General features: G+C 46.7%; 1 protein-coding gene across 2 annotated transcripts in view; it reads left to right on the top strand.

The window, feature by feature from the left end:
* Nucleotides 1-6,432, top strand: part of RAI2 (retinoic acid induced 2) — a 43,796-nt gene extending 37,364 nt beyond the window's left edge. For both annotated transcript variants that reach the window (XM_059467063.1, XM_059467064.1), the window contains exon 2: nucleotides 4,234-6,432. In XM_059467063.1, the coding sequence (XP_059323046.1) occupies nucleotides 4,339-6,009 (1,671 nt within the window). In that variant the 5' untranslated portion in view covers nucleotides 4,234-4,338 and the 3' untranslated portion in view covers nucleotides 6,010-6,432. The remainder of the gene's footprint in view (nucleotides 1-4,233) is intronic.
* The last annotated feature ends 5,971 nt before the right edge of the window (nucleotides 6,433-12,403 follow it).

Consider the following 12,403-nt stretch of genomic DNA (forward strand, 5'->3'; position numbering starts at 1 on the left):
AGTGCCAGGTGCCTGAATGGATAGGTGAATCAGAGGGAAATGTGAGGGGCAAACATTGCTGAATCATGTATGGGTTCCACATGTGGGAGACCCCACCTGTGTGTTAGTTGTGTAGTAATCGTTCCTTGTATTTGGTATTTGAAAGCTCACTTTATTCAAATATGTTTTTTCTATTCTAGTAACAAAACACCAATTCAAATATGTTTTTTCTATTCTAGTAACAAAACACCAATAATACTATGGTAAAGCCTTTGTATATGGCGGAAACTTCAGAGACCAAAATTTGTAGCATGGAAGATGATTTGTAGTTGGTTGGATTGGTGACATCAAGCAGCGAGTTTTGGGAAAACACTGAAGTCCATATCCAACCACAATTTTGTCCCCAAGCAGCTCTATTAAGTCAAGATTTTAAATTTTCTGTTTGTTACTGTGTTTGTACTCAAGGGAAGCCCTATTTTCCCAGGAGATACTGAGCTAAGCATCCCACAAAGGGTGCATCTAATCCTTTCCCATGGTGTGCACAGTATAATTTGAGTTCTGTGTAGACACAAGGCACAAGCCATGGTACAGAAGAGCAGGCAGAGCACAGGGAGAGCTGTGCTGCAGCCCCACAGGAAGGCACACAGCAGCCCTGAGAAAAGTCTTGCACAGCCATCAGCAGGAGATTAAAAAAAATAATCTAGAGTTATCACTACCCTTCCAAAGCATTTGTGTATAGCTAAGATACCATTTCCTGTACAGTCACACACATCATTGCCTAGTGCCATGAACTTGGCTCTTATCAGCACCCTGATGGGAAAGCTCGGGTTATTTACAGTAGGGCTTGTTCCAGTGTTCCAAGCTTCTTCTCAGTTAAAACAAACAGCAAATTAAATATAAAATAGATAAGTAGGGAAAGTGAAATTAATTGTCCAGGACTGAGGTATGATAAGCAGAGGAAAGGCATTAAGGCATTTCCTCTAGATTACATTACCTTCTTTTATGTATATTAGATACATGAAACTTATTTTAAAAACTGGATAACTGAATAATTTACGTGTAGTGAAGCAGCAATTTTAAAAGACCCAAAAAGTTCCCAAAGCCCAGCTTCAGGTTGATTTTTTATTCCAGAAGTATAGTATAGATATCACTGTTAGTACCAATACTGAAAATTTGCTTTTGTTTCAGTCACTTACCATGAGGATTTGGGGTTTTGTATGGTGTACGCTGTGTACATAGTATATAAAAAAGGAGTCCAGCAACACCTTTGGACAACTTCAGACTGTCTCTTGATCTCAGATCTTCAAAGTTTCCTCATTTGAGGCTTGGGGACTTGGATCCTTTTCTCTCTGCCTGTTTACTGACCTTGATAAAAGATTTTTAGTCTAACACGTGTTTAGCAGCCCTGGGATTCCCTCCCAAATGAAACTAAAAATAGCTTTACAGGGAGCATGATCAAGTTGTGCTGGACTCCACTGTACCTGGCAGCCAGCTACTGCTGAATTGCAGGCTGTGGGCAGGATCAGGAAATATTTTTAAGTAGGTATATATATTTTTATATATGTTAATTTTTTTTTCTGTAGTGATGACATGCTCTAGAAGCAGGTGTACTAGAAGTACAAAAAAAAAAGGTACACTTCTGATAGGAAAAGTGAGGGGGGGGGGGGGGGAACCCACCCCAAACCCATAAACCTAGGTCAAGGGCTGCACCTCACCTTTCTTGTGTCCTTCCCCTCACAGAGAGGGGCTTTCTCAGAGGCAGTGACCTGGCTCCCAAAAATTTATATTTACAGATCCCAGGCACATACAGGATTCAGTGTGGAAAACAATATTTGACTGTGCTTTGAAAACAACCAGCCAAGCTTACAGGCTTTTTTCCATGGTTTCTGAGGGTGATAGATGACCTCTTCTTCCCCTCATCTCAGTATTTCCTCTGCCTCCAGCCCTGTTGCCTTTTAAAGCAGCAATGGGGGAATTTTATTATGTTTTATACTTTCATCTTCAGTGATGATCTGTCTCTTTCTCCATGGGTCCCTACAGCATGCTAATCCCTCAAGTCTCTTACACAGCATAATTTTCATCTTAATTTTTCTGTTTCTCAGTGTTTAATAGTTTTGCCAGGGGAACAGGGGGTCATTTCCTGTCCCCACCAGATCATTAATTCTCTATGAAAACACCACAATCTCACACTCCTCAAGCAAACACAAACCTTGGGAAGAGGCAATGTCATGTGCAGAACACTCAGCTGTGCTGCAGCAGCTGGAGGAGCAAAGATGCTGGTGTGCACTGCAGACACCAAAATGGTCATTTGAAAAACAGGGAGGGAGATTATGTAAGAGCAGAGAAAATGGCTTTTTAATTCCGTAACAGAAGTGACGATGTCTGTTTTTTTCAGCTTAATCTGCTGAGCTGTCTCCTCAGTCTTTATTTTTATAAGCAATCACTTTTCTTTTTTTTTTTTTTTCTTGTCACTTTCTGAATAAGAAATTTGATTTTTGCTCCTGTTTTCAGTGCTTGGGTATCTCTACCTTCCTGTAATCTGTCTGAGCCAAAGCTGGAAAAAAGGAAACAAACAAACAAAAAAACCCCCAGCCCTATATTTGTGAATATTTTCTGCAGAACATTTCATGAGATGGGAAAACTCCAGAATTATTCTCCTTAAGCCAGCAACAGGAGGGGAAAATAAATGACTCATGTGTTTACTTTTAAAAATCTTTTTTAAGAACTCAGATGTGCCTGATAAATTATTAGCATTTCACCCAACCAGCCTCTGCTATCAACTCCTGGCATTTCTGTAGGTAGTCCTGTACTTGCTCTAGTATCTCACTGCCAAATCCAAGGACTCAAAGATCCCAGGAGAGATTTAGTATATTTCCCACATCCTTGTCTTGGACATTTTTAAGCCTCTCTTTGTGGGTTTTTGTTTTTTTCCCCCTTTTCCTTGACTTCTTTGCAGGTTTGTTGGTCTTACAAACATCAGTGCCAGCAAACAACTTCTGTAAGCACCAGAACCAGGGAGTTCTTTATGTGCTCTTAGGCACATCCCCAGGCTGGGACCCTTCACCCAGACAATTTCAGTTTCAGATGGTGCTGCCCTCCCTGGCATCCCAGTACCGGTGTGCCTGCAGGACATGGGGAAGTGCCTTCCTCCCATATCCTGGGTACCAGGCAGTGGTGATGGCACATAATTTCCTCATAGGGAGCAGGATTCAGCTGGTGTGCTGGTGAAAAATGTACATTTGGGGTGTGCTGGTGCTTCCCCATGGCAACAGAGTTGAAACTGGACAAGTTTCCATGGTGATTATTACTACGGCAGGATTCTCTTCACACTTCAGGAGAGGCACGGGCAGCACCAGGCAAAGCAGCCAGGCATCAGCCAAAGTCTGCTGGCAGCAGCTCACAGGGCACAAATTCTTTATCCTTCCCAATAAATGGATGCATAGTGCCATTAATTTGCTGATTTTTTGGGATATTTTTCCCCAAGGCAGGGAAGTTTTGATCTTTAGGGGAAACAGGCTGCATATTACACCACAATCATGAACAGAAACCATCCCTGCCCTTTTTTAATTGCCATTTGCTTGGTTGATATAAAGAGTTGGGCTGTCAAACTGGATTTTAAGTTGTTTTCATTTTTTTTTACCCCCCTAGTCTTTAATGAATCAGGTGCCTGGTTCACATTGCTGTTTATGTCTAGCTCTGTGGCAGGGTAAACACTGAATTTTGGTTGGTTTTGCTTTGCCATTTCATGGCTCCTTTCTGATCCTGCACTCAGCATTTTCAGGAGGAAAAAGGGACAAGTATTAAAGGGGAATGAAGTACCCTTCACGAATAGTTGAATATTTCTTGGCTGCAATATTTTTAGAAATGTTTGTTTTGAGGCTTGAGTTAAAACAACATGCTGTCACTCAACTCTGATGTGCATTGTCATTATGTGAAGCTGTGTTTAAAAATGTGGAATGGGCATCCTGAGTCCTAGTTTCAGGCTGTACTGAGAGCATTTTTTGGCTGCAGGCAGTCCTTAAGGCCATGTTTATGGCTAAATATAAGTTCCTCAAAATGTTTCGCACAACACTCAGGGCTGTATGTATATTCCGCATCTCTGTATGTATAGTGCACTGTATTATGGAGTCGTTGGCTCGAAGTGTGGAAACGTTTAATGGCTTTTCTTTGGTGACGGGGTTTTTAAAGGCAATTGCAAATATTATTTTAGGGAAGAGATTTATGTGGTGCCTAAAATATAGTTCTGGCTTGCAGGCCAAATTATGTCGGTGCTGATGCTCCCGGCAGCGCGGAGCCGCCGCGGGTCCCAGTGACAGCGATGTAGAGGTGGTGCTGGCGGAGCCCAGGAAGCCCTGTGACATGGAGGAGCTGTACAAGGATGCCCCCAACCTGCCTATGGATGTCACCAACTCACCCTCGGCGATGGCCAACAACAAGCTGGAAAATGGTGTGGCTCAGCTGATCACAGCAGAGGCTTGGAACATCAACTCGGCCGACCTGATGAAGAAAGCCCTTTCCCCGCTGGTGACAGTCCCTGCGCCCTCCATCCTGACGCCGCCTGCCGAGTCGCAGAGCGGGGTGGCCCTGAAGGTGGCGGCCACCGTGCTGCAGCCCATCTGCCTGGGGGACAGCCCCGTGGTCCTGCCCATCCACCTGCAGGTCGCCGGCAGCGCAGCCCCACAGATGCCAGCCACCAACGCTGCCACCCCCTACGTGATGACAACGCAGGGCCCGGTCCCGCTGCCCGTCCTCCTGGAGCAGCACGTCTTCCAGCACCTGAACTCGCCCCTGGTGCTGCCCCCGGGCGCCGCCTGCCCCGCCAGCCCCCTGCACGCCGGCCTCTTCCCCGGCACCGCCACCCCCGTTGGGCAGCCCCAGCTCCTGGACCCCAAGCCCTCCGGCCAGGCGCAGGAGCCCGTCCTGTCCCCGGTCTTTCAGACCCCGGGATTCGCCGCCGTCCTTCAGGACCTGTTTCCCTCACAGGGCGCCCTGGGCTCAGCCCCCTGTCAGCCGCCCCCCGACTACTCCACCCTCCCACCGCAGGCCTTCAGCTCGCCCCTGTCCCCGCTGGTGCCCCCTGCTACGCTGCTGGTGCCCTACCCCGTCATCGTGCCCCTGCCCGTCCCCATCCCTATCCCCATCCCTGTCCCCATCCCTGTGCCCCACGGCGCCGAGGCCAAGGCGGCCCCTGACCCACCCAAGCCTCCACTCTTCACCCCCCACTCCTGCAAGGGCACCCAGACACCCCTGGAGAAGGAGGAGACGAAGCCATTCGAGCTCCTCCACCCACGGGAGTTTCCCCAGCTGAGCCGTCACACTGTCATCAAGATGGGCGGTGAGAACGAGGCCTTGGACCTCTCCATGAAAGGGCCGCCCGCGCTTCGGGCCAGCGAGGCGGTGCCGCCGCCTCCGCCGCCGCCCGAGGACGGAGCTCTGGACCTGTCCCTCGCCTCCTGTCGCAAGCCAGGGGGGCCGCACGGGGAGGCGGCCGGCTCCAGCCCCGCCACCACCGCCGAGGTCGGTGCCCACCCCGCCCCGGACAAGCTCCCCGGGCCGGCCGCCCCCTTCGGCCCCTGCAAGCCCCCGGAGGCGGCGGGCAAGGCGGAGGGCAGGGCCGCGGGCGGCGGCGCGGCCGAGCTGCTGCGGCAGCCGCAGAAGTGGCTGGTGGAGCAGGCGGGCAGGGCGGGCTGCGAGCCCAAGGCCGGCAACAACATCGAGATCGTCAGCACCTCGCAGACAGCCAAAGTCATCGTCTCCGTCAAGGATGCCGTGCCCACCATCTTCTGCGGCAAGATCAAGGGCCTGTCGGGCGTCTCCACCAAAAACTTTTCCTTCAAAAGGGACCTGCCCCAGGACTCGGTGCTGCAGTGCTACGATGTGAAGAGCCCGCCCGAGCCCCGGGACAGCGCCGAGGCCCTCAGGAAACCCGTCAAAAACAGGAGCGTAAAGCTAAAGAAAATGAACTCGCCGGAGATACATATTCTTCCAATCAAGAAGCAACGGCTGGCTGCCTTTTTTCCAAGAAAGTAAATTATGGGTTTTTAGAATTTTAAGATTATTATGAGAAGAAGAAGAAAAAGTAATAAAAAAAGATGCACTCGGTTTTAAACTCATTTAAAACTTTAAACTATCTTTGTAAGTTATTTTTAGGGGAAGAGGGAGAGGATTGGACGTAGAGGCCCTATAAGCTTGGTTGGTTTGGTTTTTTCTTTTTTTTTTTTTTTTTTTTTTTTTTTTTTTTTTTTTTTTTGGTTACCAAATTTTGACTTTTCATGGGAAACTGAATAAAAAGCAACCTATTTTTCAAGCAGATTGCACATTTTGCAGCTTTAATGGAGTAATGGATGAGTCAGAGGGGTAAGAGCTATTTTCACTGCCATAAAGTGCTTTGATGATGTAACTCTTCATAACAGTCAGAATGGAAATTTCAAAATAAATGTTTGTACGTGCTAATTGGTTGCGGCATTCTTTTCTCATTTCCGAATCGCTTTCAGTCTATAAAGAAGGTTGTACAAAATGTCTGTAAGCTGTAAAGCGCCACAACTGACTTGCAATGAGCCTAAAATGTTAAAAAAAAATAGTAGGCTAAGAAAAATTATCTTGTCCTGCAGCAGTGTGGAAGAGCATGTCACAACTGCTAACGATGCACCCAGTGAGCTGCCAGAGGAGTGAGAGAGTGCTACAGCCTGGTGCACACCTAAGACAGGTTCACTGTGAGACACCCATAGCAAACCATCTTAAATAGTGTTTTCAGTAATTTAAAATAGAAAAGCCTAAAAGTCAAGGGAATTCGGTTGCCAGGGGGCAGGAGGGGAAAAAAGAATCACATAGTTTTTCCCAGCCTGACTACAGCTATATGGAAAAATTGTTTATTGTTAGTTTTCAATGTTTCTTTGATGGCTGAAATCAATGCACGTGAAAGAGTAGGGCTGTGTAACTTTTATCTCTCAGCAGTGTACAAAGCCACCCACATCAATGCAGAAATGTGAATGTACAATTAAAATAAAGTTCTGCTAGGTTACAGCTCTGCACTTGTCTGTGGAAATGGGCTGGAGGTGAATTATTGTCTGTCAGCTTCAGAGTTCACACAGCTCACTGGCAAAACCAGATCCTGATGGAAGGACAAATGTGAGAGCAGGAGGACAGTTTTTGGGGGGCACTGTGTTTTTTGTGGCTATACCTGTAGAAAACTTTTGTTACAATTTCAAATCACATCTTCCTGGCAGGGGACCAGGGCTATCTAAGTAAAAAAAGCCATTGTAAAGCCATCAGCTGGATGGTGTCACACACTAACTGTGCCTGCCTTTGCCTAGCTGCCACCAGCCTATTTCTAAGACTCCTCTTGGACAGCTTTGGGAAGGTTTTTGCAGTTGTTCACACAATGAGAAGTTCCTCAAAGGAGCAGCTTCGGTGTCTCAAGTCTACCCACACCCATAGGCACCAGTGTCATGCCAAAATCTGCTGCAAGTTTTGATAGCAGCAGACACCAGTTCTGGAAAATGAATCTGCACTATGGGGTTAGGAAGGGCATTATGTTTCTTTCTTATGTTTCCTTGGCTGAAGGATCACTTGCTTAATACAGAAATGGAAGACTTTCACGTAGGCATAGCATCAGTTCTGTCAAACTCTTGCTTTTTAAGTATTTTAAAGCCTTTTATTTTTCCCTGAGGTGGCAGAACTGACAATGTTCAGAAGAGCGTAAAGTGTTGATGGATTCATTAATGTTTAGTCATCTGACTGTATTTTTTTTAAATATCTTTTTTTTTTTTTCTAATTGAAAATACTCAGCTACTTTGTTTTTCTCCTTCCAAGAAACTGCTAATGAAATATGTCATCTGCTTATTGCAGTGCAGAGGCTGAGGATTTCAATGTCCCTTGGGATGGGCATCCCAGTTGTCACTGTCTGCTTCTATTTCAGCCTGCCCATTCTAGAGTGTCAAAAAACCTTCTGATAATGTGAATTTTTCCCAGGGCTATACCACAGTAAAATAAGGCAGTCACTGAATTGGCTGCTGTCATTTTTATTTTGCAGTTGACAGAAGCAAGTTCAAAAGAAATTTCATTTATTTTCTTACAAGAAGTGTTTCACACTGGTGGTGGCATCTGCTGCACCAACTCCCCAATCCTTGCTGTCCTTGTGTGAGTCACTCCCCACAGCATCCTCAGCAGGCAGAGAGGGCATCCACCCACTGCTGCCCTCCTGCTGGCCACAGGATAGCTGGGACAGGCAGAGCTCGGTGATGGCACTGGCTGCAGGTGCTCAGCTTTTCCCTCCTCTCCTTCAGAGGCATTTACTGGGAGCATCAACCTCCCAGCCCACTCTGCACACAGAGAGGTCTGGTTTAACTGAATTTGACCACAGGCTCCAGAAACCCTGACAACAAATTAGGCTAAATCAGCTTTATGACATTATAAACCCATACAAGCACTGTCGAAACACCCAATGCCTGGGGACAACAAATTGAGTTTAAAGCCAGCTGGTGCTGGTTGTAACAGTAGACCAGACCAGCAGCCATGTGGCTGCATCTTGCTCCTTGGAGGAGTAACTGCAACCTTTTCCTTCTGAAGCGGGGCTGAGGAAAACCAGAGCAGGCTCCAATTATCCCAACATCCCTCTCTGCCACCCCAGAGCAGGCTCCCTGACTTTACAGGGCCAGGATGGGCAGGCTCCCTGGCACTGCTCCCTGGCATTGCTGGTTGCCACCAAGATCCCCAGAGCCTGTGACACAGGCTGGAGCCACTCCTCTAGAAATGGATAAACAGAGCAGAAGGGGCTCACCCACTCCACTGCCTGGCTTTTCCATTGCTCAAACTGCAGGGGGAATATTCTCAATGGCATCTTCCCAGGAAGGCTTAGGAGAGCTGGCACCCCTTACCCTGCTGCCATTTCATGCAACCCCAGGCTTCAAGGCTGTGCCATGGGAAGAGGAGCCCCACACTGGCACCTCTCCTGCTGCTGAACTCTGTTGGGCAAATGATGCTCAGTAGGGACCACTTGCCTCCCACCACCCTCGGGTGGGAAGCTCAAGTCCTACATCCCATCAGCACGGGGGAGAAGTGGCCATAGAACAAAGTACTTAATTACACCAAGATTGAGCACTTTCACCTCCTCCTCCTCGCCTCTAGCAGCAATTACAGATTTTGTATATTGGGCCATTAATTTTCTACAGGGCTACATTTTAACTGCTGCTGAAACTTCTGTATGAGGAGAAAGACATAGAGCTGCACTCATGATATATGGAGCTTCCATTTCTGGTGGCTGTTAATGGAGACATTAATACCTCTAGTGAAGTTGAAGGGAAAGTCATTAAGCTGTAATGGTAAGAGGAAGACATTTTACAGTGATGAGTGTATGCAAGAGGTAAAAGAGGGAGAGAGGAGCCGTGCCCTCAGGGGCACCCCTTGTTGGCTCCAGTCTCTATGTGACTTGGGGTGTGGGGTGTTATTAGGGAGTGAGTGAGAGGGTAGAAGGTTGCAGGGTCGTGTTACCTTTCCCTCTGCTCTTTTCCCCCTGTCAGGCAGGGGCTTTGCAGGAATCCAGAAACTGAATCCAAGGCTGGCAGAAGGGCTGCACATCTCAGATGAAGGCCATGGGACAGGGCAGCCTTGGGGGCAGGAGTGCTCAGATGAAGCAGCTTTCCCTACACAGGGACAGCCTTTCCCCAGTGCTGCTTGGAACACAGCTCCAGGACCAGGGGTGCACACCTAAGGCTTCCACACATGGAGTTAGCTGTTAGCAAAATAAATTAATCCAAAAGAAGAATGAGCAGCTTCTCAGACAGGGAGCTTACCTGGACTGGGCAGTTTCTAGGCTGGTGAGGACACCAAACAGTCAGGTAAGGCACAGAAGGAAAAGGTGGAAAGAGGGAGAGGAAAGCAGGCAATGGAAGCTGAGAGAAGACCCAAGCCTGTTAGTACTGCACCTTTATTGAAGTTAGCAAGCTGCCAGACAGAGAATGAAAGGAAGAAGCAAAACGATGGCCTTTGGCTGTGAGCTGCTGACAGAGAGAGAGAAGAGGGTGTCAGCTTCAAAGACAAAGCTCAGGCCACTGGGTGAGAGCAGGGAGAAAGGCAGGCACTGAGCCCAGAGAGGGCAATGTTGTCTTGGGCTGAAGGCAGCCAAAAAGTGACGGCTGGGGGAGACCATGTATCAAACCACACATGCTGAACACACAAGGCAGTGCAAGCTCCTGCTCCTCCTGCCCTGACAGCAGGGGACAAGGGGCAGCAAAACCATCCCAGCAGAAATGTGAAGGGAAGCAGAAGAGCAAAGGTAGCTGGTTTTGCCTTTCCCATGCCTGAGGGAACGTGTGTGACCTAAATTTTCCTACCACCCACATTCCTTTCTGCTATAAAAGTGATATGCCACGATGTCTCACGATCACTGCTCACTTTTTAAACCACTTCTCCCCATTTTCTGCTCAGGCCTCCCAGAGCACTGGGATGATTTCACGACCTTGCACATCTCTGCAGAGGTTTGACCCATAGGGGCTCAAGAATCAGCTTCACATGCACATGAAAGGTTTCAGGGGAAACTGAGCATGGAAGGGAATGAATCAGAGAAGTCTGTGCCCCTTCACTTGCACAGAGGCAATTTGGGACTGCGATCCGACAACAGTAAGTGACTTGTTAACAGTTCTCATGAAGAATATAAGACAATGAAAACAGCATAAAACAACATTGCATAATATCCTGGTGCCAGATGTTTTAGTTTGCTTTTGTGCTCAAGTTTATAAAAACATGTTGAAGGGCTCAGTCAAGGACCTTGTTTTCCTCTGGGGTCTGTTCCTGCCTTCCCAAAGGCAGACAGCCTGACACAGTGACATTAATAATGTTAATTTGTGCAATTTGCTTTTTTCACTCACCTTTCACTTTTTTTTCCCCAGTGCTTCCTCCTCCTCCTATTTAAAGCTGTATTTCTCTTAGACTATACCACATATCCCTAATGCTGAAGTTTTCAATTCACAGTACTCTGGGGCAGTCTGACACACACAAGCAAATCCCCTAATTTTAGTGTGGAAAGCCTATTTTCCACAGTTGTTAAAATCACGGTATTGCAATCCTGTTAGGAAAATCTGTTTTGTTGTTGAACCATCTGAAACATTTTTTCATGTTTGAGTAAAAATATTACTAATCACTAAAATATTTAGTACTGCTTTGTGCCCATATACCCCAAGCTCTCTTAGAATAATACCATAACATCTCAGTACTGAAATTATTAGGATTGTTCCAAGCTAAGATATGAAAATTAAAAGAGCAAACAGCGGGGTACAATCTAATCAAGTATCTGGAAGGAAGGACTATTTCTACTTTGTTCCAAGTGGAACATAATTTCTTCACTGTTTGGAAGTGTGTTTCCAGTGAAACGCTGGTAACAGACATTGCATCCCTGCATCACCCTGTGTCCCCCCCTTGCTCCTGGGATTACTAATGTTCCTTAGGCCACAGCTGTTTCAAAACTGTCACATTTTTTGCATTGCTTCAATGTCATCCTTCCCACCACATCCTCATCAACGGAGTTCCCATCTTTCTTTGCTTAGGAACAAAGGCAATTATTTGTCCCAGACTGGCATCTCACAGACCAAGGACAGGCCACTGGACACAAAACAAGGAGGTGCTTCTTTGTGGACCTTTTGTACCCAAAGAAAACCCCTAGAAGTGCCACCAATAAGCATGGGAAAGCTATTGATTTTTGAGTTTCTGATACACAAGTAATTTCTTGCTTATGGAGGAAAAAAACCCCAAACCCAACCTTACCTGCATTCAAAGTTATAAAGCTAACAAGTAGATTGTTGATTTTTTTTTTAAACAAATGTTTCAAAATAAGTATTTTGAAAGTTGGTCCACAGAGCACAATCCAGTGTAAGAGAGAGCATGTACCTGCCCTTCAGAGACCCTCCACAGCTCAGCCATGATGGCACAAAGCCACCACACTCAATCTCACAACCCTATGATGCATATGCCACACTCACCTAGAACCACCTGTATTTGTGTACATGGGGATCAGAGTGGGGTTTCAAGACCCACAGAATATTTAAGTGCTTGCTGTCTGCTTTTTGCCACAGCATTCTGTGCAACAACAAAGATCTAAGAAAGCACAAATATTCTCCTTTGGCTAGATATTCTGAATGACTGGATTTTAAAGCCAGACCTCTTGTGTGGTAGAACATGGCACCTGGCCAACATTGCTTGGTTACTGTAATGTGCACCTGAACATTTGCTTCTCGATGCCAATGTCTTCCAATGAAGGACTTGAGTAAGAGGGTTGTTCCAGCTTACTAGCAATGAAGAGAACTTTAGGTGGGGAATTAGGTCATGTGCTAAAGCTGAAATGGGTATTGAGTCTCCCATGATAGAAACCAGCTAATAAAACCAGTAGAGTCAAGAAGTCTCTTAAAGCAGATGTTGGTATTTGGTCAGATCA

Source organism: Ammospiza nelsoni, chromosome 2, assembly GCF_027579445.1.
Source record: "Ammospiza nelsoni isolate bAmmNel1 chromosome 2, bAmmNel1.pri, whole genome shotgun sequence".
Lineage (NCBI taxonomy): Eukaryota > Metazoa > Chordata > Aves > Passeriformes > Passerellidae > Ammospiza > Ammospiza nelsoni.